Source organism: Salvelinus alpinus, chromosome 13 (assembly GCF_045679555.1).
Source record: "Salvelinus alpinus chromosome 13, SLU_Salpinus.1, whole genome shotgun sequence".
NCBI classification, from domain to species: Eukaryota; Metazoa; Chordata; class Actinopteri; order Salmoniformes; family Salmonidae; genus Salvelinus; species Salvelinus alpinus.
Window position 1 is genome coordinate 18,474,180 of NC_092098.1, and position 27,990 is coordinate 18,502,169.

The following is a 27,990-nucleotide window of genomic DNA, read 5'->3' on the forward strand; positions in this document are numbered from 1 at the left end:
TTGTGTAACATGTTATAGGACTGTCATCTGAGGTAGTTTTTTCTAGGTTATTTAGGTTGGTTCTAGGTTAGTTAGGTTGGCTTGTGCATGCTACCTGCAGCCTACTTGTGCTGTGAAAAATGTCTGTGTCTTTTTTTATTTGGTGGTGACCTAACATAAATATATGTGGTGTTTTCTCTGTAAAACATTTTAAAAAATCGGACATGTTGGATGGATTGACAAGATGTTTATCTTTCAAATGCTGTATTGGACTTGTTAATGTGTGAAAGTTAAATATTTCAATTTTGTTTTTTGAATTTGCCGCTCTGCCTTTTCAATGGAATGTGGGAGGAGTGCCGCTAGCGGCACCCCTGGCCTCAACAGGTTTTAATGTCCAAATTCTTCTTCTTCCCTGCCTAAGCAAGTTCTGTCTGACTCTGGCATCACAACTGAGAAGAATGTTATAAGTGTTGCTTTTAATCATTGTTTTATCTCTGCAGGCTTTTTTATTTTTAATTTGTCAGTCAATCAACTGCTCTTCCCTCTGCCAGCCTCTAGCTGACTCCATGGTTAACCTGTCAACCTCTAGCGAATCTCTGTTTTTATTTCAACAATTTACTATATGTGATGTGCTAGATGCGGGAGCTGATATGCTTGATCCATTTTGCAGCTCTCTGCCTCCCTTATTGCTGAATCATTAACCCATATATTTAACCTGACGATTATATCTGGTACTATCGCCAAGGTTTGGAAGGTGGCCCGTGTACTCCCCCTTCACAAAGAAAAGGTGGTGACCCTTGTGTCCTAAATAATTATTGGCCTATTTCTAAACGTTCTTGCCTAGCTAAAATATTTGTATTCTTGATTAATTCTCAGCTAAGAACTTTCTTATCTTTAAAATGTAATCTAAATGTACATCAGTCAGGTTGTAGACCAGGTCATAGCCCTATCTCTGTTGCATCCTTAGTTATTGTCACATGGAATGATGCTGGAGAGACGAAGCAGGTACAGGGAGTCAAACATTTAATAAATAACGGACATGGAACGAGACAGGAACAGCGTCAGCAAACAAGTAACACAAACAAAAGTAAATCAATGCAGAAGCGGGGAACAGAGCTGGGGAACTGACAAATATAGGGGAGGTAATAACAGGTGAGTCCAATATCGCTGATGCATGTGACGAGGGAAGGCAGGTGTGCGTAATGGATGATAAGAGTGCGTGATGCAGGGCAGTCTGGTGCCCTTAAGCGCTGGGAGGGGGGGAGTGGGAGCAGACGTGACAGTACCCCCCCTCCCCCCTCTTGGGGCGCCACCCAGAGTCCCACCTGGGCGAACCGGCTGAGACCTGGGCGCTGGGCAAGCCGGTTGGGGCGTGGGAGCCCAACGAACCGGCTGAGGTAAGATGCCTGTCAATCCCGCTGCAGAGAGGGAGCCTGAAGATCCGGTGGAGTGTGACGTGGGATGGGAAGCTGCCGAGCCAACCGAGGCAAAGAAACCTCTCGAGCCAGCCAGGGCGTGAAAGCTTGACGGGCTGGCTTAGGCACCCCCGGTTCCATCGGCGGCGGAATCCACCCCAATGTCACCAACAAAACAAAAAACAAACAAAAAAAACTCCTGGACCGGCTGGGCGAACAAGAACTGACGATCCGGCTGAGGCCCAACGTGGGATGGGCGCCACCAGAGCCAACCGGGGCAAGGAAACCTCTCGAGCCAGCTAGGGTGTGGAAGCCCGACGAGCTGGCTAGGCACCCCCGGTTCCATCGGTGGCGACCCAGAGCCGATGACACCATACCAACCGGAACGCCAGTACTCCCCGATGCTTTGTGTGTTGGCTTCTGCATTTTGTCACATGGAATGACGCTGGAGAGACGAAGCAGGCACGGGGAGTCAAACATTTAATAAAGAACGGACATGGAACGAGACAGGAACAGCGTCAGCAAACAAGTAACACAAACAAAAGTAAATCAATGCAGAAGCGGGGAACAGAGCTGGGGAACTGACAAATATAGGGGAGGTAATAACAGGGGATGAGTGAGTCCAGGTGAGTCCAATATCGCTGATGCGCGTGACGAGGGAAGGCAGGTGTGCGTAATGGATGATAAGAGTGTGTGATGCAGGGCAGCCTGGCGCCCTCTGCGGGAGCAGATGTGACAGTTATAAATTATGAAGTTAACTGTATGGATAAAAGGCTACATTGTGCTGTTCTCTTCATTGATCTGTCAAAGGCTTTAGATACTGTTGATCACTCACTGCTAATTCAAAGGCTTTTCTCAATTGGCCTAGGCTCTATTTGAACTACATTCTGCCTTCACTGTATACAGAAAACTTTAATGACCTGAAATTAGTACTGAATGCAGGTAATACTAAGTATATGTTGTTCTCTAAAAATAAGTCTGATTTAAGCATACTGTACTTTGGATGGTGTCCATACAGTGCATTTAGAAAGTGTTCAGACCCTTTGACTTTATCCACATTTCTTGTTACGTTAAAGCCTTATTCTAAATTTGATTACATGTATAAAAAATGTAAAACTGAAATATCACATTTACATAAATATTCAGACCCTTTACTCAGTACTTTGTTGAAGCACCTTTGGCAGCGATTACAGCCTTGAGTCTTCAGGAAAAGGACGCTACAAGCTTGGCACACTGTATTTGGGGAGTTTCTCCCATTCTTCTCTGCAGATCCTCTCAAGCTCTGTCAGGTTGGATTGGGAGCGACGCTCCACAACTATTTTCAGGTCTGTCCAGAGATGCCACTCATGCATTGTCTTGGCTGTGTGCTTAGGGTTGTTGTCCTGTTGGAAGGTGCACATTCACCCCAACCTGAAGTCCTGAGTGCTCTGGAGCAGATTTTCATCAAGGATCTCTCTGTACTTTGCTCCGTTCATCTTTCCCCCGATCCTGACTAGTATTCCAGTCTCGGCCGCTGAAAAACATCCCCACAGCATGATGCTGCCACCACCATGCATCAAGGTAAGGATGGTGCCAGGTTACCTCCAGACGTGACGCTTGGCATTCAGGCAAAAGAGTTGAATCTTGATTTCATCAGACCAGAGTGACCATCGGGAACTCTGGAGCCCTGTCAGAGTGACCATTGGGTTCTTCTCCCCCGATTGCTCAGTTTAGCCAGGCAGCCAGCTCTAGGAAGAGTCTTGGTGGTTCGAAACTTCTTCCATTTAAGAATGATGGAGGCCACTGTGTTCTTGGGGACCTTCAATGCTGAAGAAATGTTTTGGTACCCTTCCCCAGATCTGTGCCTCGACACAATCCTGTCTCGGAGCTCTACTGACAATTCCTTCGACCTCATGGCTTGACTTTTGCTCTGACATGCACTGTCAACTGTGGGACCTTATATAGACAGATCTGTGCCTTTCCAAATCATGTCCAATCAATTGAATTTACCACAGGTGGACTTCAGTCAAGTTGTAGAAACATCTCAAGAATGATTAATGGAAACAGGATGCACCTGAGCTCAATTTTGAGTCTCATAGCAATGGGTCTGAATACTTATGTAAATAAGGTATTTCTGTTTTTTGTTTTTTTAATAAATTTGCAAACATTTCTAAAAACCTGTTTTTCCTTTGTCATTATGGGGTATTGCATGTATATTGATGAGGAATCATATTTATTTAATCCATTTTAGAATAAGGCTGTAACATAACAAAATGTGGGAAAAGTAAATGGGTCTGAATACTTTCCGAATGCACTGTATATACAGTACCAGCCAAAAGTTTGGACACACGTTCTCATTCAAGGTTTTTTCTTTACTTTTACTATTTTCTACATTGTAGAATAATAGTGAAGATATCAAAACTATAAAATAACACATATGGAATCATGTAGTAACCAAAAAAGTCTGAAACAAATCAAAATATACTTTATTTTAGATTCTTCAAAGTAGCCACCCTTTGCCTTGATGACAGCTTTGCACACTCTCGTTTTCACTACACCCGCAGTAACATCTGCTAAATATGTGTATATGACCAATTAAATTGTATTTTATTTGGCACTGTATATCGTGTCCACGCTTACAAATATCTGGATAGTACTGTATATTGTTGAGTTAGTTAAACTCTCTTGGGTAGGGAGCAGTATTTTCACATCCGGATGAAAAGCGTGCCCAGAGTAAACTGCCTGCTACTCAGGCCCAGATCCTAGGATATGCATATTATTAGTAGATTTGGATATAAAACACTCTGAAGTTTCTAAAACTGTTTGAATGATGTCTGTGAGTATAACATAACTCATATGGCAGGCAAAAACCTGAGAAAAAATCCAACCAGGAAGTGGGAAATCTGAGGTTTGTAGGTTTTCAACTCTTTGCTTTTCCAAGATACAGTGGAGATGGGGTCATGTTGCACTTCCTAAGGCTTCCACTAGATGTCAACAGCCTTTAGAACCTTGTTTGATGCTTCTACTGTGAAGTGAAGTGGGGGCAAATGAGAGGGGATTGAGTAAGGTCTCTCCCAGAGTGCCACGAGCTGACCATGTGCGTTCATGTGAGAGTTAGCTTGAGTTCATTGCATTTCTGAAGACAAAGGAATTCTCCGGTTGGAACATTATTGAAGATTTATGTTAAAAACATCCTAAAGATTGGTTCTATACTTCATTTGACATGTTTCTACGGACTGTAATATAACTTTTTGGACTTTTCGTCCGTACTTTCCGCTGGACTTGCACGCGCGTCGTGAGCTTAGATTGTGTACTGAACGCAAAACAACAAGGAGGAATTTGGACATAAATGATTGACATTATCGAACAAAACAAACATTTATTGTGGAACTGGGATTCCTGGGAGTGCATTCTGATGAAGATCATCAAAGGTAAGTGAATATTTCGAATGCTATTTCTGACTTCTGTTGACTCCAACATGGCGGATATCTCTTTGGGTTGATTTGTCGTCTGAGCGCCGTACTCAGATTATTGCATGGTTTGCTTTTTCCGTAAAGTTTTTTTTAAATCAGCGGTTGCATTAAGGAGAAGTGGATCTAAAATTCCATGTATAACACTTGTATTTTCATCAACATTTATGATGACTATTTCGGTAAATTGATGTGGCTCTCTGCAAAATCACAGGATGTTTTGGAACTACTGAACATAACGCACCAATGTAAACTCAGATTTTTGGATATAAATATGAACTTTACCGAACAAAACATACATGTATTGTGTAACATGAAGTCCTATGAGTGTCATCTGATGAAGATCATCAAAGGTTAGTGATTAATTGTATCTATATTTCTGCTTTTTGTGACTCCTCTCTTTGGCTGGAAAAATGGCTGTGTTTTTCTGTGACTTGGCTCTGACCTAACATAATCGTTTGGTTTGCTTTCGTCGTAAAGCCTTTTTGAAATCGGACACTGTGGCTGGATTGACAACAAGTGTATTTTTAAAATGGTGTAAAATACATGTATGTTTGAGGAATTTTTATTATGGGATTTCTGTTGTTTTGAATTTGGCGCCCTGCAGTTTCACTGGTTGTTGACGAGGTGAGACGCTACCGTTCCACATACCCTAGAGAGGTTTTTAAGAAGCTGAGAATAAAAATGGGCTTCTTTGAAAGAAACAGGTCCTGCCTCTCGCTAAATAGTAGAAAGCAGATTATTTAGTCAACGTTCCTATCGCTCCTAGACTATGGCAACATCATCTATATGAATGTAGCGCACTGCACTTTATTACGGGAGACAATTTTAGTACTCATCACTGCATTCTCAAACAGAAAGTTGGATGGCTGGCTTTGATGTCACGTACATTACTATGTTTTCATTTATAAAGTCCTTTTACATAAAGCCCCACTGCACCTAACATCATAACTAAACTTTAGACATACGAGTTACCACACTCTGGAAATTCCTTTGGTCTTTACTGAGTTAGGTAAATCAGCTTTTAGTTTTCATTCACCTTATTTATGGAACAATCTTCAAAATGTTCTTAAATGTGATGTTCTGGTGCAACTAGGGCAATTCAGAAAGCTGATTGAGCAACTTAATACTGATGAATTTGTTTGTATTTTAGGACCGCGTTTTACTTTCTTTCTTTGTATTTATATGTGATGTGTGTATGTTCTGTAATTGTTAGGGGTGTGTACGGGAGGCGGAGTCAGGTGCAGGAGAGCAGAGTGTAGTAAACAGGCGCACTTTAATTACGGTCCAAAAATGACAGCACATAAAAACATAAACGTGCCAAAAACACAGAACATAACAAAAGTATTGTGCCTGACAATATCCACATAACAATAAACAATTACACACAAAGACATGGAGGGGAACAGAGGACTAAATACATGCAGTGATTATGGAATGAAAACCAGGTGTGTATGGAACAAGACAAAACAAATGGATATATGAGAAATGGAGCGGCGATGGCTAAAAAGCCAGTGACGTCGATCGCCGAACGCCGCCTCGAACAAGGAGAGGAGCCGACTTCGGCGGAAGTCGTGACAGTAATTTATGTAATTCAGGGCTCCCTGATAAAATAAAGGTTAAATTAAAATTTTAAAAAGCTAATTTGTCTTATTTAGTTAGCTTGCTGTTGCTAGCTGGCCTTAATCAATACCCACGTCTTTGGCACCCAGGGAACAGTGGGTTAACTGCCATGCTCCTGGGGCAGAAAAACAGATTTTTACCTTGTCAGCTCGGGGATTCAATCCAGCAACCTTCCGGTTACTGGCCCAACGCTCTAACCACTAGGCTACCTGCCACCCGAGGAAGCTCTAACCACTAGGCTACTTGCAGAGCGTTCTAAGCCACAAATAAAAGCAGGTAGCCAGTCACTAAAAAAAGGGGGGGAAAAGGATTTAAATATAAAAATCTATACAAAAATAAGACCCATAAATATCAAAAATAAGAAACAAAGACAAATAGAAACAAATTGTATTATATAAACACAAATAAAAAAGATAATCAAATTATTACACTATTACCCTATTGCTAACAAAAAACACACAAATAAAACTAAATTGCACAAATCCTATATCACTCAAATACACAAATAGAATAACACACTTATAAAGAAGAGAACCTGATTATTCCACGATTCCACTATACTACAGAAACACACAAACTAAATTGCACAACTACATTAGTACTGTACAAAGTTAGAGGTGCGCTATTTGATAGATTCCCCCGCTCCCCCTTCCTCGGACTTCCAGTGGGGAGACCTGAGGTCAACCTACCCCCGCCCCCCTCCCCATCTCGTACTTCTGAGTGGGAGACCTTCCCAGACAGTAGCCTACCTAGCTCACAAACTAGAATCAGGGTGCCCACTCTGACAAGGTTAATTGACCCACAGTCCCACACGGTGACATGATATCATTGACGTGACGTGCAAATGAGCGATAGAAAACCGATTGTGCAAATGTCACCATTCCGAATATTATTATTATTTGTAATTTTTTAATATAAATGTTTTTGTGCGGGCGCCCTGTGCCGCCCCCGGCAAGATGCCACCCTGGGCGGCTGCCCATGTCGCCTATACTTAAATCCGCCACTGAGTGTAGGTGCAATGTTTGAATCAGCATGTTAGACCGCTGTGCCACTCGGGGTCCCGAGTGTAGTGCACATGTGACAAACTCTTTCCATGGAGGGCTGAGTGTTTGCAGGTTTTTAGCTCCTTCCTTGTACTTGATTGATAAATTAAGGTCACTAATTAGTAAAGAACTCCCCTCATCTACAAAGTAAAATGCATTCATAGCCCTTGACTTTTTAAAAATGTTGCTATGTTACAGACTGAATTTAAAATTACATTGAGATTTTGTGTCACTGGCCTACGAACAATACCCCATAATGTCAAAGGGGAATTATGTTTTTAGAAATATTTGTACAAATTAATAACAAATGAAAAGCTGAAATGTCTTGAGTCAATAAGTATTCAACCCCTTTGTTATGGCAAGCATGAATAAATTCAGGAGTAAAAATTGCTTAACAGGTCACATGATAAGTTGCATGGACTCACTCGGTGTGCAATAATAGTGTTTAAGATGATGATTTTTTAATGACTACCTCATCTCTGTACCCCACACAATTATCTTTAATAAGACCAGGGAGGTTTCCCAATGCCTCACAAAGGGCACCTATTGGTAAATAGGTCCAAAAAAATGCAGACATTGAATATCCCTTTGAGCATTGGGAAAATTATGAATTCAACTTTGGATAGTATAACTAACTCAGTTGCCGGAGAGGAAGGAAACCACTCAAGGATTTCACCATGAGGCCAATGGTGACTTTAAAACAGTTACATAGTTTAATGGCTGTGATAGGAGAAAACTGAGGATGGATTAACAGCATACTCCACAATACTAAATGACAGAGTGAAAAGAAGGAAGCCTGTACAGAATAAAAAATATTCCAAGACATGCATCCGGTGTGCAATAAGGCACTTAAGTAAAACGGGAAAAATGTGTGTCCTTTATGTCCTGAATACAAATCCAACACAACACATCATTGAGTACCACTTCATATTTTCAAGTATTGTGGTGGCTGCATCATGTTATGGGTATGCTTGTCATTGGCAAGGGAGTTTTTAGGGTAAAAAGAAATTAATGGAGAAAAGAATGGAGAATGGAGCTAAGCACAGCCAAAATCTTGGAGGAAAACCTGGTTAGTCCGCTTTTCAACAGACACTGGGAGACAAATTCACCTTTCAGCAGGACAATACCCTAAAACACAAGGCCAAATATACACTGGAGATGCTTACCAAGACGACATTGAATGTTCCTGAGTGGCTTAGTTACAATTTTGACTTAAATCGACTTGAAAATGTCTGCCTAGCAATGACCGACAACCAACATTACATATTTTTTTTAAAGAATACTTTGCAAGTATTGTACAATCCATGTGTGCAAAGCTTACCCAGAAAGACTCACAGCTCTAACCGCTGCCAAAGGTGATTCTAACATCTATTGACTCTCTGTATTTCATTTTCAATAAATGTTCAAACATTTGTAAAATTATGTTTTCACTTTGTCATTATGGGGTATTGTGTGTCGACGGGTGAGAGAAAAAAATGTCATCCCCTTGGAATTCAGGCTGTACTGTAACACAACAAAATGTGGAAAAAGGGAAGGGGTCTGAATATTTTCCGAATGCGCTGTAAGTCAAGGGTTATGAATACTTTCTGAAGGCACTTTATGTAACCCCTGTGTGTTTTTTGTGTGATGTGATGAACGTATTGTAAATGCCTGTTTGATGGGAAACAACGTCCAGTATCATGTCTCATTGCCAGAGACATGATGCCCCCTTTACAGAGTGGTTTTTGTCTTTAGGGATGCCGTCCCAGTCCCATCACCAAGAGCAGCGCTGATCCAGAGCCTAACGTCCCAGAGTGCAGAGTTTGTGATGGAAGAGCACGTGCAGCTCAGCACTGGACTGCAGACCCAGGAGAGACACTTGTTCCTCTTCAGTGACACACTCATCATCGCTAAATCAAAGTTAGTCCTCAGCATATAAAAATAATGTTCACTTACTGAACAAGATGAATAGAGTAGATGAGAACTAACAATGACTTAATAGAAGTTATCATTTTCTCCATTATGTAAATTGTACAGATTTATCTTAGGACGAGAGGGGCACTTTAACAAAATGAAAATATAATGTGGAATTGATGATTGCAATTACTGTTGTATTTGTCCTGATAGATTGCTGATATCATTGTATTTACCTGTTGTCTTGCAGGTCTTCCACAAGCCGCAAACGGAAGGAGAGAGTGAGGCTGTGTGAGATGTGGTTGGCTTCCTGCACGGAAGAGGTTGCAGAGAGAAAACTGTGCTCAAAGAACTCCTTTGTCATTGGCTGGCCTACCACCAATTACGTGGTAACTCTCAGGTAGGCTACTCCAATCTAATCATTTTTGGTTAGTACTTGACATTTAATTAAATTCCTATTTTGGGAAATAAATATGACATTTGTTTTCCCTATCAGTTCATCGGAGTCAAAGGAGAAGTGGCTTTCCACTTTACAATGGTAAGGAAATACTCACAAAACCCAGATGTACAATATAGAAAATGATTTCTGAAATTAAATGTATAGGATTATGTACTGTACCTATCTGATGCATGCACATTAGCACTAATATATGCCACATGTGCTATTTGGCACAGGCACATCACAAAATCCAAGGAAGTGGAATATCTCAGTAATCTCACCATGAAGGTTCTTCTCATGGACATTGGAAATAGTGCAATGGTAAGAGAATTCACTCATCTACAACTACTGCTACTTCTCGGATGCTTATTGATTATTTTCCCCAAATGTTCACATTCTAAATGAAATATGATTACATGTATGACTATTTCTAGTTAACATAACATTTATTCAAGTAACCTCAGAAAATATTTTCCAATTTTATAAGATTATGAAGGAATTATTTGTGTTTTAATCTAGACGACTGTGAATGTGGACAATACATGTGACGTTGACAAAGTCATCAGGATCCTCACCCAACAATTTAGACTCACTGTGAGTTGTTGCCACCAATTTCTGTGTTCATTATGTCTTTGTTCTATTATTAGAAGTAATCCAAATGTTTTGTTTGGATTATGTATTGACAAACATTTTACTATAATTATAGAGTAATATATCATTATTATTATTACTATTACCAAGCTCTGCAATATTACACCTGTTGTAAATCTTTTTATTTTTATTTTTTTATGTTTACTCTTTAGAATTTAGATCAAATTCTGCTACCACTAGCCTACATGTTTACTCATAGATCTTTAGAAAAGACAGGAAGAGTATCAGAAAAGGAACACAAGGATCATTGACAACATTTTATGCTTTACAATGGCATTTCCTGTCTCTGACCATGCCTGGGCTTATAGATTACTCCGAGTTTCCTTTCTTCATCCTAAACATAATTTTTCTACTCCCATAGGGCAGACCCACTGACTACCGCCTCTGGGTAGTCTCAGGGAGAGAGGAAGCCCCATATCCTCTTATCGGTGAGGAAATGTGATAGTACTATCACTATGCACTGAAACACGCCTCCAAAAACAGTCAGGATGAAGACACACTTGGCTTGGATTTTAGACCATAGTTTCTGTCTAGTCAAAGGATTACCCAAACTAATATTTCAGTCGGGCAGGTTCTGTCTGTACTCATCTTGGTGTGTTCACATGGAGTGTTTGTGACTTGAAACTGTAATCTTGCGACCTGGCTACAGGAGCCTCTCACAAAGCCAAGGCATATTAGGAATCCTGGGGATCGAAAGAGGGATTTGTGAGGGCCTTTGTGTGTCTGGAATTAACAACTATTCTGTCTAAAGGGCAGATACCTATTTTTCTCAAGTCAATGCTGGTAGAAAAATATATAATTTAGTCAATGCTCATTTTTATATTTTAGCACTCTTATCCAGAGCGACTTACATGTATACATTTTCATACTGGTGCCCTGTGGGAATCAAACCCACAACCCTGGCGTTGCAAGCACCATGCTCTACCAACTGAGATAAACTGGGAAAAATACACCCTGGGAAATGTAGGTGATCTCAGTTTGAAAAATGTTTGCTTAGGACTGGTACTACAAGCATTTTTATCTAACATTTGCTTTGTCTTTAAGCCCATGTAATTATAAGGAGGTTGTGATTCATCATGTATCTCCCATATAATTTAATCACTCCTTTCGATTTGTTGGGTTTATTTGAACAGATAGTAAGCTAATGACAGATTACCAGGAAAGATAAAATGATAATGGTCACAGAGCAGTATAAGCCGGATTCAGTCCTACCGTGACAGCGTTATGTACATGTACCAGGAGCAGCAGCACTAACCACTTGACTATCCAGGTCACATCATCATTCATTCATGATTATAAACTGGGTGATTCAAGCCCTGAATGCTGATTGGCTGACATTCCCGTATACCACGGGTATGACAAAACATTTATTTTTACTGCTCTAATTACGTTAGTAACCAGTTTATAATGGCAATAAGGCACCTCGAGGGTTTGTAGTATATGGCCAATATACCACGGCTAAGGGCTGTATCCAGGCACTCCGCGTTGCGTCGTGGATAAGAACAACCCTTAGCCGTGGTATATTGGCCATTACCACACCCCTTTGTGCCTTATTCCTTAACTAAACAGAAATGGTAGCAGCAGGGAGTGAATGCATTTTCCAATTCTATACAACAAAAAAACTGATCTACACGTGTCGTGTCTGACAGGTCATGAGCATCCCTTCAGTATTATCCTGAACTCCTTGAGGGAAATGGACTGCCAAGCCTCGGCAGTCACCAACAACATTCTGACTGTAGATGGGAGCCTCTACCTTGATCACCTTCTTAAAGACACTTCCGGCCCTCGCTTCATCCTTAGGCTAAAGGCTGAAGGGGGAGGACATGGTCGAGCAGGTGAATCATTCATTAACTTTCACAGAGAGAGATAGAGAAAGAGATGCTGGCATGTATTGATTTTTAAGTTCCCCCGAGATACACCACAGGGGTAAACAATGTCATTTTCTTTAGTGCATTTTGTTTCTACTTTCTACACGTCAATTATCTAGCTCTCTTTACGGAAGTGGTTTATTCATAATGGAGATAGTAAATAACTTCCTGTCACGCTAGCACATGTAGTTCTACAGATGTTATCAGAGTCTCCTTCCTGTAATTAGAATAATTACAGTGTTCTAAATGTTCCATTGCTTGTTGGTGGCATAGCATACTGTCTCTCTGTCATAGCATACTGTCTCTCTGTCATAGCATAAAATTGTGAGAAAAAAATGATACAAATTATTTTATAGATGACCTTTTTGCTGCTCTTTATAATGAATCATGTATTCTCAAATGCCAATTGAATTGTTTTGCACAGTCATTTCTATGCACAAATGCGGAAAGTATATCTGAAAAACCATGCATGGCGATTTCTCTGCATGATGCCTTATTAAAACCACTTGACTATCCAGGTCACATCATCATTCATTCATGATTATAAACTGGGTGATTCAAGCCCTGAATGCTGATTGGCCAACATTCCAGTATACCACAGATATGACAAAACATTTATTTTTACTGCTCTAATTACGTTAGTAACCAGTTTATAATGGCAATAAGGCACCTCGAGGGTTTGTAGTATATGGCCAATATACCACGTCGAAGGGCTGTATCCACACATCAGTTCCTCACATCCTTGTCTTTTCATGTATGCCTTTGTGGCTGTATTGTCCCTGTCTGTGTCTGCACACTTAGAAAACAAGGTTCTTCAAGAGTTATTTGGTAAGGGTGATGGTTCTATGTGCAACCATAATGACTCTTTAAGTGGTCATTTAGCTGTGCGACCTGGAGTTTCATTTTGGGAGCACCAGTGGGAAAAAAACACTCTTCTCTACACTGTTCAAACAAGACAGGATGTCTCCCGCGGTCGCTTTCTTTATGCTCCTCGGCCACACACAGCAAGCGCCACCCTCTGTCACTCATGCAGGTAGCACACAATTCCTCCAGAGAAGGGTGTAATTGCGACCGGAAATTCAGGGCATTCCTGCAAGTGGGCATTCCAAATGATCAATGATCCCAAACACACCGCCTGGGCAACGAAGGAGTGGCTTCGTAAGAAGCATTTCAAGGTCCTGGAGTGGCCTAGCCAGTCTCCAGATCTCAACCCCATAGAAAATCTTTGGAGGGAGTTGAAAGTCCGTGTTGCCCAGCAACAGCCCCAAAACATCACTGCTCTAGAGGAGATCTGCATGGAGGAATGGGCCAAAATACCAGCAACAGTGTGTGAAAACCTTGTGAAGACTTACAGAAAACGTTTGACCTCTGTCATTGCCAGCAAAGGGTATATAACAAAGTATTGAGATAAACTTTTGTTATTGACCAAATACTTATTTTCCACCATAATTTGCAAATAAATTCATTAAAAATCCTACAATATGATTTTCTGGATTTTTTTTCCTCATTTTGTCTGTCATAGTTGAGGTGTACCTAGGATGAAAATTACAGGCCTCTCTCATCTTTTTAAGTGGGAGAACTTGCACAATTGGTGGCTGACTAAATACTTTTTTTGCCCCAATGTATATATAAAAAATAACAATGCTGCTTTCCACGTTGCTTCTAAATATGAATCCACATGTTTTCTCTATTATACTATTAGTTTGTGTATCTTGCCCTCTGTAAAACGTGATTTAGTTAGTCTAAGGAAGCTGGCAAACACGTTTGGTGTTTGCCAAAAGGCATGTGGGAGACTCCCCAAACATATGGAAGAAGGTACTCTGGGCAGATGAGACTAAAATGTTGCTTTTTGGCCATCAAGGAAAACGCTATGTCTGGCCCAAACCCAACACCTCTCATCACCCCGAGAATACCATTTTTCATAGGCAGGGACTGGGAAACTGGTCAGAATTGAAGGAATGATGGATGGTGCAAAATACAGGGAAATTCTTGAGGGGAAACCTGTTTCAGTCTTCCAGAGATTTGAGACTGGGACAGTTCACCTTCCAGCAGGACAATGACCCTAAGCATACTGCTAAAGCAACACTTGAGTGGTTTAAGGAGAAACATTTAAATGTCTTAGAATGGCCTAGTCAAAGCCCAGACCTCAATCCAATTGAGAATCTGTGGTATGACTTAATGATTGCTGTACACCAGCGGAACCCATCCAACTTGAAGGAGCTAGAGCAGTTTTGCCTTGAAGAACGGGCAAAAATCCCAGTGGCTAGATGTGCCAAGCTTATAGAGACATACAACCTGCAAGTCTCTTGGGGTAAGGCAACAAAATAGGAAAAATGCCAAGGGGGGTGAATACTTTCGCAAGCCACTGTACTGATGCTTTGCTTGTTTGATGGGCGTAGTGGGATTTCTTGTAAGCGTCGGGTTAGTGTCCCGTTCCTTGAAAGAGGCAGCTCTAGCCTTTAGCTCAGTGCGGATGTTGCCTGTAACCCATGGCTTATGGTTGGGATATGTACTGTATGTACATATGGTCACTTGGGGGATGACGTGGTCGATGCACTAATTAATGAAGCCAGTGACTGATGTGGTAAACTCCTCAAAGCCATCAGATGAGTTCCGAGAATATTTTTCAGTCCATGCTAGCGAAAAAGTCCTGTAGCTTGGCATCCACTTCATCAGACCATTTCCATATTGAAATGGTACTCCCTGTTTTGAGTTTTTGCTTGTAATCATGAATTAAGAGGATAGAGTTATGGTCAGATTTGCCACAAGGAGGGCACGGGAGAGCTTTGTAAGCATCTCTGTGTGAAGAGTAAAAGTGATCTAGAGTTTTTTCACCTCCAGCTGCACAGGTGACACGCTGGTAGAAATTTGGTAAGACGGATTTCAGTTTTCCTGCATTAAAATCACCGGCCACTAGGAGCACCACCTCTGGATGAGCATGTTCTTGTTTACTTATGGCCTCATACAGCTTGTTGAATGCGTGCCAGCATCTTAGTGCCAGCATCGGTTTGTGCTGGTAAATAGACAGCTACCAGAAATATAGATGAGAACTCTTAGTATGGTGTACAGCTTATCATGAGGTATTCTAACTCAGGCGAGCAGAACATCAAGTCTTCTTTCATATTAGAGATTGCGTACCAGATGATGTTAACAAAGAGACACATACCACCCCCCATGAGCTTACCAGGCGCTGCCGTTCTGTGCTGCCGATGCACAGAAAAAAAAGCTATTATCCATGTCCTTGTTCAGCTAAGTTTCAGAGAAACTGTAGGATATTAAAGTTCTTCAAAACCTCTCCTCGGCGACAGCCTGCCATTCCATGTATTTGATCTATTCCAGTGCTAGCACACCTGATTCAACTTTGCAACCAACACAAAAATAGCATCTATGGATTTTTTATTCAACACAAAACAATATTATATGGCAGAAACTTTTTTATAGAACCTTTGAAATTGAGAATAGTTCTTTCGAGAACCTTAATAAGAAAGTGTACTTTACAGCACCATACAAATTATATATATATTTTGTAGTACCAGAATAGGGTTCTAACAACAGAACAACAAAAATATAAACACAACATGCAACAATTTAAAATATTTTACTGAATTACAGTTCATATAAGGACATCAGGCAATTGAAATATATAAATATATTAGTCACTAATCTATGAATTTCACATGACTGGGAGTGCAGATATGAATCTCTTGGTCCCAGATACCTTTAAAAAAAGGTAGGGTCGTGGATCAGAAAACCAGTCAGTATCTGGTGTGAACACTATTTGCTTTATGCAGCGAGACACATCTCCTTTGCATGGAGTTGATCAGGCTGTTGATTGTGGTCTGTACAATGTTGTCCCACTCCTCTTCAATGCTGTGGGAAGTTGCTGGATATTGGTAGGAACTGGAACACGCTGTCGTACACGTCGATCCAGGGCAATCAAAAACATGCTCAATGGGTGACATGTCTGGCGAGTATGCAGGCCATGGAAGAACTGGGACATTTTTAGCTTCCAGGAATTGTGTTCAGGTCCTTGTGACAGTGCATTAACATTCTGAAACATGAGGTGATGGAGGCGGATGAAAGGCATGACAATGGGACTCTCATCATGGTATCTCTGTGCATTCAAATTGCCGTCGATAAAATGCTATTGTATTCATTGTCTTTAGCCCACGCCACATGGGGCACTCTGTTCACTACTTTGACGACAGCAAACCACTCGCCCACATGACTCCATACATGCTTTCTGCCATCTGCCCTGTACAGTTGAAACCGGGATTCATCTGTGAAAAACACACTTCTCCAGCATGCCAATGGCCATCGAAGGTGGGGGTTTGCCCACTGATGTTGGTTACGGTGCTGAACTGCAGTCAGGTCCAAACTCTGGTGAGGATGACGAGCACGCAGATGAGCTTCCCTGAGAAAGTTTCTGACAATTTGTACAGAAATTCTTCGGTTGTGCACATCCACAGTTTCATCAGCTGTCTGGGTGGCTGGTCCCAGATGATCCCGCAGGTGAAGAAGCCGGATGTGGAGGTCCTGGGCTGGCATGGTTACACGTGGTCTGTGGTTGTGAGGCCGGTTGGACGTACTGTCAAATTCTCTAACATGACTTTGGAGGTGGCTTATGGTAGAGAAATTAACATTCAATTCTCTGGCAAAAACTCTGGTAGAGATTCCTGCGGTAAGCATGCCAACTGCACACTCCCTCAAAACTTTAGACATCTGTGGCATTGTGTTGTGTGACAAAACTGCATATTTTAGAGTGGCCTTTTATTGTCCCCAGCACAAGGTGCACCTGTGTAATGTTCATGCTGTTTAATCAGCTTCTTGATATGCCACACTTGTCAGGTGGATGGATTATCTTGGCAAAGAAATCCACACTAACAGGGATGTAAACACATTTGTGCGGTAAACTTGAGAGAAATAAGCTTTTGGTGCGTATGGAACATTTCTGGGATGTTTTATATCAGCTTGTGAAACATGGGACCAACACTTTACATGTTGCATTCATCTTTTTGTTCAGTATAGAAACTTTTGGTAATGGTTCTTTATAGAACCTTAGGAAAGAGTTCTTTACATCACAAAACAAGGTTACATATAGAACCTTATGAACATGGTTCTTTTCAGAATCTTTGAAAAGGGTTCTACAGTATATACTGTAGCACCAAAAAGAGTTCCGCTATCGTTACGAGCCAAATAACCCTTATTTGACATTATATATAATTTTTTTGGTGTGTTCCCCTCTGGGAATTGCGTTGATTTGTTACTCCAAATGACATTTTAATATTTTTGTTTGGCTAAAAGCAGGTTTGATTGAATGACAACCACCTATCTGTCACTCAGAGTTTCTAAAGAATGCGCTGTTCATAATTTCCAACAGATTCCTTTCAGAAACACATAAAGAGAAAGAAGTCTCTGTTAGACTGGGCTCTGAGAAGAGGACATGGCAGCCAAGGAGGTGGATATCCTGAATCCCCCACAACTCCTCACAAGCTCTTTGGTCTTTCATTGTCCTCCATCTGTCATCATGGAACCCTACCCAGACCCATCATGGTGAGTTGTGATCCCCCTCAAATATGAAAAATGATAAAGTATTCATCTCTACTGCTGGGAAAGCAGTGAGGATAATTCTAGTCATGATGGGCAAATTAGGATAATATCAGTCATGGTGGGCAAATTATTCACAGCTTGTAATTGCGCCTGCAAACTACTACATGTCTGGTCTATTCTCCATACAGGACATGCTGTATCTGTTGTATCATGAGGGCCCCACCACCACAGGGGTCTTCCGGCGCTCAGCCAATGCTAAGACATGCCGGGAACTGAAGGAAAGACTGAACTCTGGCAACAGTGTTCAGCTGGAGGGGAAGTCTGTGTTTGTTGCTGCATCAGTCATCACTGTAATTGCTTTCTGAAGTCTCACTTATGTTTTAGATTATTTACTTGCCTGCATTGGATTTTAAACTGAAATTTTATGGCCAGCAGTAACAGTAACATGTTAAAATGGAGGACCAAAAGTAAAAAAATAACCATTTTCATACTGTACTGTATAGATTTTGATTGCTAGGACTTATATTTAAATGAACAGGACTTTCTGCGCAACATCCCTGGCAGTGTGCTAAGTACTGGTCTGTATGAGAAGTGGATGGAGGTCATGGCGGCTGATGATATTGAAGACAAGATTGAGTTGGTAAAAGGGTGAGAGATTCATACATCTGTTTACTTGTTTACCAACAATAGATTAGTGGCTAAAATAAAGGAGCTGTCATATGGTCCTTGATAAACTGAGACAATTGTGTTAGAGCAGGGATGAAACAAAAGACTCCACCCTCTGCACCCACCTCTGATATAATGGATCTGCTTACAATTGTTTTATTGAGATTTTTCCGCTTGAATAGGTGGCTACCTATTCTATGGGATTTGAAGCCTCCTGAGTGGCGCAGTGGTCTAAGGGACTGTATCGCAGTGCCACTAGAGATTCAGCTGTGCCACTAGAGATTCTGGGTTCAAGTCCAGGCTCTGTCGCAGCCGGCTGCGACCGGGAGACCCATGGGGTGGTGCACAATTGGCCCAGTGTTGTCCGGGTTAGGGGAGGGTTTGGACAGCAGGGATGTCCTGGTCCCATTGCGCACTAGTGACTCCTGTGGCGGGCCGGGCGCAGTGCACGCTGGCACGGTAGCCAGGTGCACAGTGTTTCCTCCGACACATTGGTGCGACTGGCTTCCGGGTTAAGTGGGCACTGTGTCAAGAAGCAGTGTGGCTTGGTTGTGTTTCGGAGAACGCACGGCTCTCAACCTTCGCCTCTCCCGAGTCCTTACGGGAATTGCAGCGATGAGACAAGACTGTAACTACCAATTGGATACCATGAAATTGGGAAGAAAACAGGGTAAAAAATTGATTTATAGATTAGATAGGAAACATTTGGGTAACAGTGAGCAGAAACAGAACAATATTGAAAATTGTACAACAGAATAACACCCTAGTGAATGTGTTCAGTCCTGTTCATATACCATTCTTTAGTCTGTCTGTCTTTAGTAAATTCCACTTCTGCACAGTACATACAGTAAATTTACTTGGGGAAAAACACATCAATAAATATATCTCTTCGTGTTGTTGAAATTGCTCTAATGTGCCTAATGTGTGTTTTTCAAAGATATTAAGATAAAAAACAGATATTGAATGACTTTGAAACAGGACATGAAGTGCTGAGAAGGCTATTGGAATTAAAAAACAAGCAATACAATTCTGTGTGTTATTCTAGATGCACAAAATGATTTAATGAATTTAGCTGAATTGCAAACCACTGCTCTTCTATTCTATTGAGGGCATTTAACCTCTATTAAAGACTATTCTTTGATATGTCCTTTTTTTTCACTTTTCTGCCAGTCACAGGTTTCAAGGTTTGAATCATTGTGTGCATCAGCCACTCACCCATTCCATTACTGGCCTCAATTAGCCGTTAGGATATTAATGGTACTCCATTTTCTGTCCCCTTCAGGCTATTGAGCCAGCTTCCAGAGGATAATGTTACCTTGCTCCGCTACCTGTTCGCCCTTCTCTATCACATCCAGGAGAGCTCGCAGGAGAACCAGATGAACGCTTTAAACCTGTCTCTCTGTATCGCTCCCAACATGCTGTGGCTGCCCGTGCCTACTGGGCCAGAGGAGGAGAGTCAGTCCAATAAAAAGGTAGATCTACTTAGGGATCCCCTGTCCAACAACAATAGTACCCTATGGACATTTTATAAGTACCATAAATAATCTTTAATAATTCATGTATTCTTTTATTTCTCTGTATTTCTTACACAGATAAATAAATGAATTATTGAAGATTATTTATTGTGTGCTGACCATCTCTATTGCTATGGACTATGAGAATCTAGCACCCGACAACTTCTGAAAAATAATATGAGAGTGAGCATGTTATCTATTATTCTATTTTATAAATATAATCAAAGATATAATACTTTATTAAGGCTTCAATGAAACACACACATGCAGTAATAAATCCCTAGTGAATTGCTGAGTTTATGTATTAATGCATAATATAATGATTATGCAAAATATACAATTCAATGTATATATGCTGAAATGGTCAGTTCCCACTGGGCACAGATGTCAATTCAACATTTATTCCATGTTGGTTCAATGTCATTTCATTGAAATGAAATGAAAACAACTTTGATTCAACCAGTGTGTGTCCAGTGGTTTCTTATTCGGTACAGCTTTTGGAATAGGCATCATCTCTTCAGTAGCTTATTGCTAAAATAATCATTTTAAAAGGCAACATGATGTCAAGGTTAAGAAATCAATTAAGTCTAATTTGCAGAGGATCAAAAAATGTCTAACTGGTAAATTATCTTGTCTGCGACACAATTTGGCCAATGCGATTCTTATGCCAATTAAACGTCAGAACATTGATCTACTGTTTGACGTTTGTGTTGCTGTCAAACATCACAAAGATAAAAACAGTTCTCAAGAGTTCTTAAAACATCAAAGTGTAAGTTATAAGCTACAGTGAGCTCCATAAGTATTGGGACAGTGACCATTTTGTTGTTGTTTTGGCTCTGTACTCCAGCACTTTGGATATGAGGACTATGAGGTTAAAGTGCAGACTGTCAGCTTGAATTTTCATCCATATCAGGTGAACCATTTAGAAATTACATCACTTTTTGTACGTAGTCCCTCATTTTAGGGGACCAAAAGTATTGGGACAAGTTCACTTATATGTGTATTAAAGTAGTAAAAAGTTAGGTATTTGGTCCCATATTCCTAGTACGCAATGATTGCATTAAGCATTAAGCTTGTGACTGTACAAACGTGTTGGATGCATTTGCTGTTTGATTTGGTTGTGTTTCATATTATTTTGTGCCCAATAGAAATTAATGGTAAATAATGTTTTGTGTCATTTTGGAGTCACTTTTCCATAAATAAGAATATGTTTCTCAACACTTCTACATTAATGTGGATGCTACCATGATTCCGCAAAATCCTGAGTGAATCGTGAGAAAGTTACAGATGCACAAATATCACATGATATTTATGCCTCAGTAACTTTTCTCACTCATCATTCACGATTCATTCATGATTATCCCTAATCGTGGTAGCATCCATATTAATGTAGAAATGTTCTATTCTTATTTACAGTAGAAGTGACTCCAATATGAAACAATACATTATTTACTATTCCTTTCTTTTAGGCACAAAACAATCTGAAACGCAACCAAAACAAACAGCAAATGCATCCAACAAGTTTGTACAGTCATAAGTTGATGTAGTCATTGCGTGCTATGAATATGGGACCAAATACGTAACATTTTACTACTTTAATAATGCACATAATGTAGATTTGTCCCAATACTTTTGGTCCTCTTAATTGTCAATAGGGGGAGCTGTTAGCACTTTTTTGTTTTTGACTTTGCCAAATTAAACTGCCTAGTACTCAATTCTTGCTCGTACAATATGCATATTATTGTTATTATTGGATAGAAAACACTCTCTAGTTTCTATAACCGTTGGAATTATGTCTCTGAGTGGAACAGAACTCTATCTACAGCACTTTTCCTGACAGGGAGTGAGATTTCAGAAATCTTGGCCTCTGGTCCCAGGTCAGTTTTAATGTCCCTGTGAATGCTATGAGGATACAAATACTGCCTACACCTTCCTCTAGATGTCAGTAAGTGGTGACAATTTGAATGGAGTCGATTGCGCAATCAGGGCCTGTATAAAACACCAAAGACCGGAAGTAGCTTTCCTTTGGACCCTGCGCTCGACGCACGATGCACGTTGGACCGACCTCTTTCCAAGCCTTGGTTTAGCCAGTAATATATCGCCGGTCATGTTTTTACTTGTTATAGGTGTTAAAAACATCATAAGGTAGTTAATTTAAACCGTTTTATAGCAATTTATATCCGTTTAGTGCGATTTTGAGGCATTTATTTGTGACGCCCTTCCATGAGCTGGGCACGTTTCCTGTACATACCGAACGTTAGTGGCCATTTCGACGGGACAAGAGGACATCTTTCGACCAAAAGACGATTAGACCGGAGAAAGGATACATTGCCCAAGATTCTGATGGAAGAACAGCTCATAGTAAGAACTATTTATGATGATAAATCGCTGTTCTGTTGAAAAATTTTAAACGCATATATCGCCATTTTGTTTTGTGTAGCTTCGCTTTGGCGGACCCGGTATTGCACAGTAAGGATAATTTTAGAAATGTAAGTCAGCGATTGCATTAAGAACTAATTTGTCTTTCGATTCCTGTCAACCCTGTATTTTTTAGTCAAGTTTATGATTAGTTATCGATTAGACTAGATCACTCTCAAAGATGGCGCCCGACAATTTCAGGCCAGTTTTGCTACTATTCTCATTGTATAACCACGTTTTTTTGTGGCTAAATATGCACATTTTCGAACAAACTCTATATGTATGTTGTAATATGATGTTACAGGAGTGTCATCGGAAGAATTCTGAGAAGGTTAGTGAAAAAATTAATATATTTTGGTGATCATAACGTTATCGCTCCCGTTGCCTTGAATTCATGCTGGGGTAACGTTTGCACATGTGGTATGCTAATATAACGATTTATTGTGTTTTCGCTGTAAAACGCTTAGAAAATCTGAAATATTGTCTGAATTCACAAGATCTGTGTCTTTCCATTGCTATGCTTTGTCTATTTTTATGAAATGTTTTATGATGAGTAAATTGGTAATACACGTTGCTCTCTGTATTTATTCTAGTCGAGTTGTGATTGAATGATATTTAGATGCTACTATTTACTTGTGACGCTATGCTAGCTATGCTATTCAGCTTTTTTACTGGTGGGGGGGTGGGGGGTGCTCCCGGATCCGGGTTTCTGAGGCGACTATCTACAAAAAGTGCTCTAATTTCTAAACGGTTCACCCGATATGGATTAAAATACACTAAAATTAAAGCTGACAGTCTGCACTTTAACCTCATAATAATTGAATCATTTCAAATCTGAAGCCAAAACAACAACAAATATTTGATGTCCAATACTTTTGGAGCTCACTGTATACGTTTTTTTTTGTTGGTGTAAATTGAAATAATACACTGAATTGAGAGTAATTTTCATTGGACCTCATTAATGACTCTGGTGTTGTAGTTAGCATGAGCAGATAGTGTATGTTCATCTCCTGTATCTCCTATTTGTTAACGGTTTCTGCCTCAATGTGTTTTCATGTCTCCATTGCAGGTTGCAGCTCTCATCCAACTACTCATTGAAAACACCCCAGCCATTTTTGGTAAAGATGTTGAGTGCATTTTTACTAAGCCAAATTGTGAACAAGGAACTGTAGACGATGTCATGGGTGAGATCTTTGTTAGATAACATATGGTTTATTTTTAATTTTTTTGCATTTTCATGGTAACCATGTGGTCTCGCTTTGATCCTTACGTGTTTTTTCTTTCAGTGGAGTCTTACCAGCAGCTCTACTTGTCTGATGATTTGGACTGGGAGAGGCAAGGAGGACTTCACTCTCCTAACAGGGAACCTTTATTCCTGTCTCCAGGGAAACTGGTCTTGAAAGAGAAGAAAGAGAATTTGGGCCTTCTGAATGAGGTTGACTCCTTGAAAAAGCTACATGTGAGTGAGGAAAGTGCTTATAGCTGTGGAAATCTAGACTTTATGTCTTCACTCTCCAGTGGGTCTATATGCTCCCTGATGGGGACCCAGAGTCTTCGCTCAGCCCGCTGCTCCTCAGAACCCAGTGTGTCTCTGGCTTCTCCCCAGTCAGGGTCCCAAAGCCAGATCCACACTCCTGTTGCCCGTCAGTCCAGCTGCGATGCGGCAGTTATGTGTGGCTGTGCAGACCACTCCCAACACAAACACAAACCCCACGCTAAGGGACTACTAAAGGGGGACAGCAGCCCCAGGGTAGGTGGCAGCAGATCTAGGTATGCCTTCTGGAGGTCCCCTCAGGTAGCTTCTAGGTTCTGGCACCCTGCCCAGAGGCTGGCCATGTCCAACAGGTCCAGTTTCTCCAGCCTGTCCTCCACAGCCACCTCACCGTCTGCCTCCTCTCTGAGCTCCATAGACAGTGCCTTTTCCTTCTGCTCTGACTCTGTGTCCTCTCCCAACGAGCCCAGCTCCCTACCCTTCCTGTTCGGCATGTCGGCACGGTTACGCCCTCTCACCCCAGACACCCCGAAGAAATTCCCAAAAGACTGGAGCATGACATTCCCAGTGGCAGTGGCTCAGGCACCCGAGGTTTTGGACTTGTATAATAAGTATGATGAGGGAGAGGAAGACAAGGAGCATTACCGTTCTATTAGCATTCAGAATAGAGAAGACTACCAGTTGCGTACGCAAAGCCTCTGTAGTTTAAAAGGTGAGAATCGTCAAAGCCCTGTCTCTCAACCAGATGACAGTGAGAATTTTATCTCTGATTGGAGTGGGGAGCAGGTGCACCAGAGCCAGAAGGATAAAGTGTTTGAGACGTCAGAGTCAAAAGGCCAGACCAAAGAAATATCCATTACACACATACAGCTGAGAAAAACAAACAACCAGGCTGTCAACAAAGAAGAGGTGAAGGGGACAAAAATTACATTTTACACCTCTAACAGAATGCTGATGAAGAAACAGTCTGATCAATCTGTGGAGGAGTGTGGAGTCTCTCTGGTGTCTGACACAGGGACAGAACATCAGGGAAATGAGGAACTGCTCGGTCAGAGTGTGCAGGTCCACATACCCCAGACAGTGCTCTATGGTCAAAACACTCCACTGGTCCTTCAGTCTGTGTCAATCAGACAATCTGTCAACAACAAGGAGAAAGGAGCAAAGACTAAAACAGAGATTGACTGTGGTGAGGTGGTCCCTGAACAGTTGGGTGGTGGATGCACCCCTCTCTCCCAGACATCATCTAAAACCAATGCCAAAACTGCAAGCACAATCAGCCACAATACTGCAACCACAATCAGCCACACTATAAGAATAAAACTGCCAGCAACTGTCAGAAACACTGTGAGAGAATACTTCAGCTCAAGTGACAACAAGAATGGCAACTCGGATGCAAAAGCAATTGAAAAAAAAACTTGTAAGTAAACTCCAGTAGCAAAGTAAAATGGCTGAACCAACAGAAAATGCCACAAAGCTATCACACGGTGAGGAATCAGTTGTCTGATTGTACAAATGCTCATCATTTGGTGTTTTATAATGGCTTATCAGAATGTAGATAATCAAGGGTTACTTTACCTCCCTCTTTGTGTGTAAATATCTACGTATTTCTTGCTAAATTCTAAATGAAGAATGGTGCAGATTAAATGCAGGAATTAGGATTAGTGATGAATGCAGATAAATGTATGATGAATGTGTAATGAAAGTTAAGCAAGGGAGTAAGACCGTGTCAGATGGTAAAGACTCAATGGGTTAGTACTTGCAGTTAATTTTGTCAAACTAGTCAGCTTGATAAGCAATTTCAACAGTCTCTGCAATGTCCTGTGGGTTGTTGCTTAGAGGAAATGAATGGTATTTATGCAAACCACTCAGACAGAGCACCTCTTCCAACTGAATGGGGATGCTTAATGCTTTTGTATAGCAAATGGCTGAAGCTATGAATAAGGACCAGACATCTTGCCTTCAATGTCATGTGTGTGTTTACTGGAGGGACTGTGACATGCTCAAGAAGATGATAGGGATAATATGTCAGGGGAAAAAGAAAAGTGTGAGACAAATTAGGTATAACATGCACAATTTGTATACGAGCAAACACTTTTACAAATGTAGTTCAGCTAACACACAAAATAGCTGTAAAAAATGTAAATACATGAGATGGAAAATTATCCAAACTGAGTTCCAAATAATGTTAAGCGATTGCATGGTGTTCACATTTTCCTGATTCTAACTTTTATCATTAAAGAAGAATTACAACATAAATCGCATTGAATAGTAGTGAGTTAAAAAAAAGAAGTTTTGTTTTTGAACAGTTCAGTGCCATTTTGCACCCTTATGTACACTGTGTGTGTGTGTGTGTGTGTGTGTGTGTGTGTGTGTGTGTGTGTGTGTGTGTGTGTGTGTGTGTGTGTGTGTGTGTGTGTGTGTGTGTGTGTGTGTGTGTGTGTGTGTGTGTGTGTGTGTGTGTGTGGGTATGTATGTATGTATGTATATATATATATGGAACACCTTATGTACACTGTGTGTGTGTGTATGTATATATATATACATATATACATACATACATACATACATACATACATACATACATACATACATACATACATACATACATACATACATACACACACACACACACACACACACACACACACACACACACACACACACACACACACACACACAGTGTACATAAGGTGCTCCATTTTACACGTGCAAAATGGCACTGAACTGTTCAAAAACAAAAAACAAATTTTTTAACTCACTACTATTCAATGCGATTTATGTTGTAATTCTTCTTTAATGATAAAAGTTAGAATCAGGAAAATGTGAACACCATATGGAACACCTTATGTACACTGTGTGTGTGTGTGTGTGTGTGTGTGTGTGTGTGTGTGTGTGTGTGTGTGTGTGTGTGTGTGTGTGTGTGTGTGTGTGTGTGTGTGTGTGTGTGTGTGTGTGTGTGTGTGTGTGTGTGTATGTATGTATGTATGTATGTGATATATATATATATATATATATATATATATATATATATATATATATATACATACACACACACACAGTGTACATAAGGTGTTCCATATATATATATATATATATATATATATAGATGCATTGATACAGTGCTTTCGGAAAGTATTCAGAACACTTGACTTTTCCACGTATTGTTATGTTACAGCCTTCCTTTAAAATGGATTAAATTAGTATTTTATTCTCATCAATCTACACAAAATACCCCATAATGACAAAGCAAAAATAGTTTTTTTGACATTTCTGCAAATGTATTAAAAACAAAAACAGAAACACCTTATTTACATAAGTATTCAGACCCTTCGCTATGAGACTCGAAATTGAGCTCAGGCGCATCCTGTTTCCATTAATTATCCTCGAGCTGTTTCTACAACTTGGTTGTGGTAAATTTAATTGATTGGACATGATTTGGAAAGGCAGACATCTGTCTATATAAGGTGCAACAGTTGACCGTGCATGTCAGAGCAAAACCTAGACATGAGGTCGAAGGAATTGTTCGTAGGGCTCCGAAACAAGATTATGTCTAGGCACAGATCTGGGGAACGGTACCAAGAAATGTCTTCAGCATTGAAGGTCTCCAAGAACACAGTGGCTTCCATCATTCTTAAATGGAATAAGTTTGGAACTACCAAGACTCTTCCTAGAGCTGGTCGCCAGCCAATGTCCTTGAGTAGCCCAGCCAGGGCCCGGACTTGAACCCGATCTAACATCTCTGGAGAGACCTGAAAACAGCTGTACAGCGACACTCCCCATCCAACCTCCCAGAGCTTGAGAGGATCTGCAGAGAAGAATGGGAGAAACTCCCCAAATACAGTGGTGCCAAGCTTGTAGCACCTTGAAGACTCAAGGCTGTAATCGCTGCCAAAGGTGCTTCAACAAAGTACTGAGTAAAGCGTCTGAATACTTATGTAAATATGATATTTCAGTTTTTTCTCTGTTATGCATTTGCAAAGAATTCTAAAA

At 40.7% G+C, this 27,990-nt stretch overlaps 1 protein-coding gene across 2 annotated transcripts in view; it reads left to right on the forward strand.

Moving 5' to 3' along the window:
• The window catches only part of arhgap20b (Rho GTPase activating protein 20b), a 41,391-nt gene extending 14,645 nt beyond the window's left edge, over nt 1-26,746 (forward strand). For both annotated transcript variants that reach the window (XM_071338345.1, XM_071338344.1), the window contains 13 exons: nt 9,244-9,408; nt 9,653-9,802; nt 9,899-9,940; nt 10,078-10,162; nt 10,361-10,435; nt 10,854-10,920; nt 12,142-12,327; nt 17,741-17,913; nt 18,099-18,260; nt 18,449-18,558; nt 19,859-20,048; nt 23,578-23,692; nt 23,795-26,746. In XM_071338345.1, coding sequence (XP_071194446.1) covers nt 9,244-9,408; nt 9,653-9,802; nt 9,899-9,940; nt 10,078-10,162; nt 10,361-10,435; nt 10,854-10,920; nt 12,142-12,327; nt 17,741-17,913; nt 18,099-18,260; nt 18,449-18,558; nt 19,859-20,048; nt 23,578-23,692; nt 23,795-25,425 — 3,151 coding nt within the window. In that variant the 3' untranslated portion in view covers nt 25,426-26,746. The remainder of the gene's footprint in view (nt 1-9,243; nt 9,409-9,652; nt 9,803-9,898; nt 9,941-10,077; nt 10,163-10,360; nt 10,436-10,853; nt 10,921-12,141; nt 12,328-17,740; nt 17,914-18,098; nt 18,261-18,448; nt 18,559-19,858; nt 20,049-23,577; nt 23,693-23,794) is intronic.
• The last annotated feature ends 1,244 nt before the right edge of the window (nt 26,747-27,990 follow it).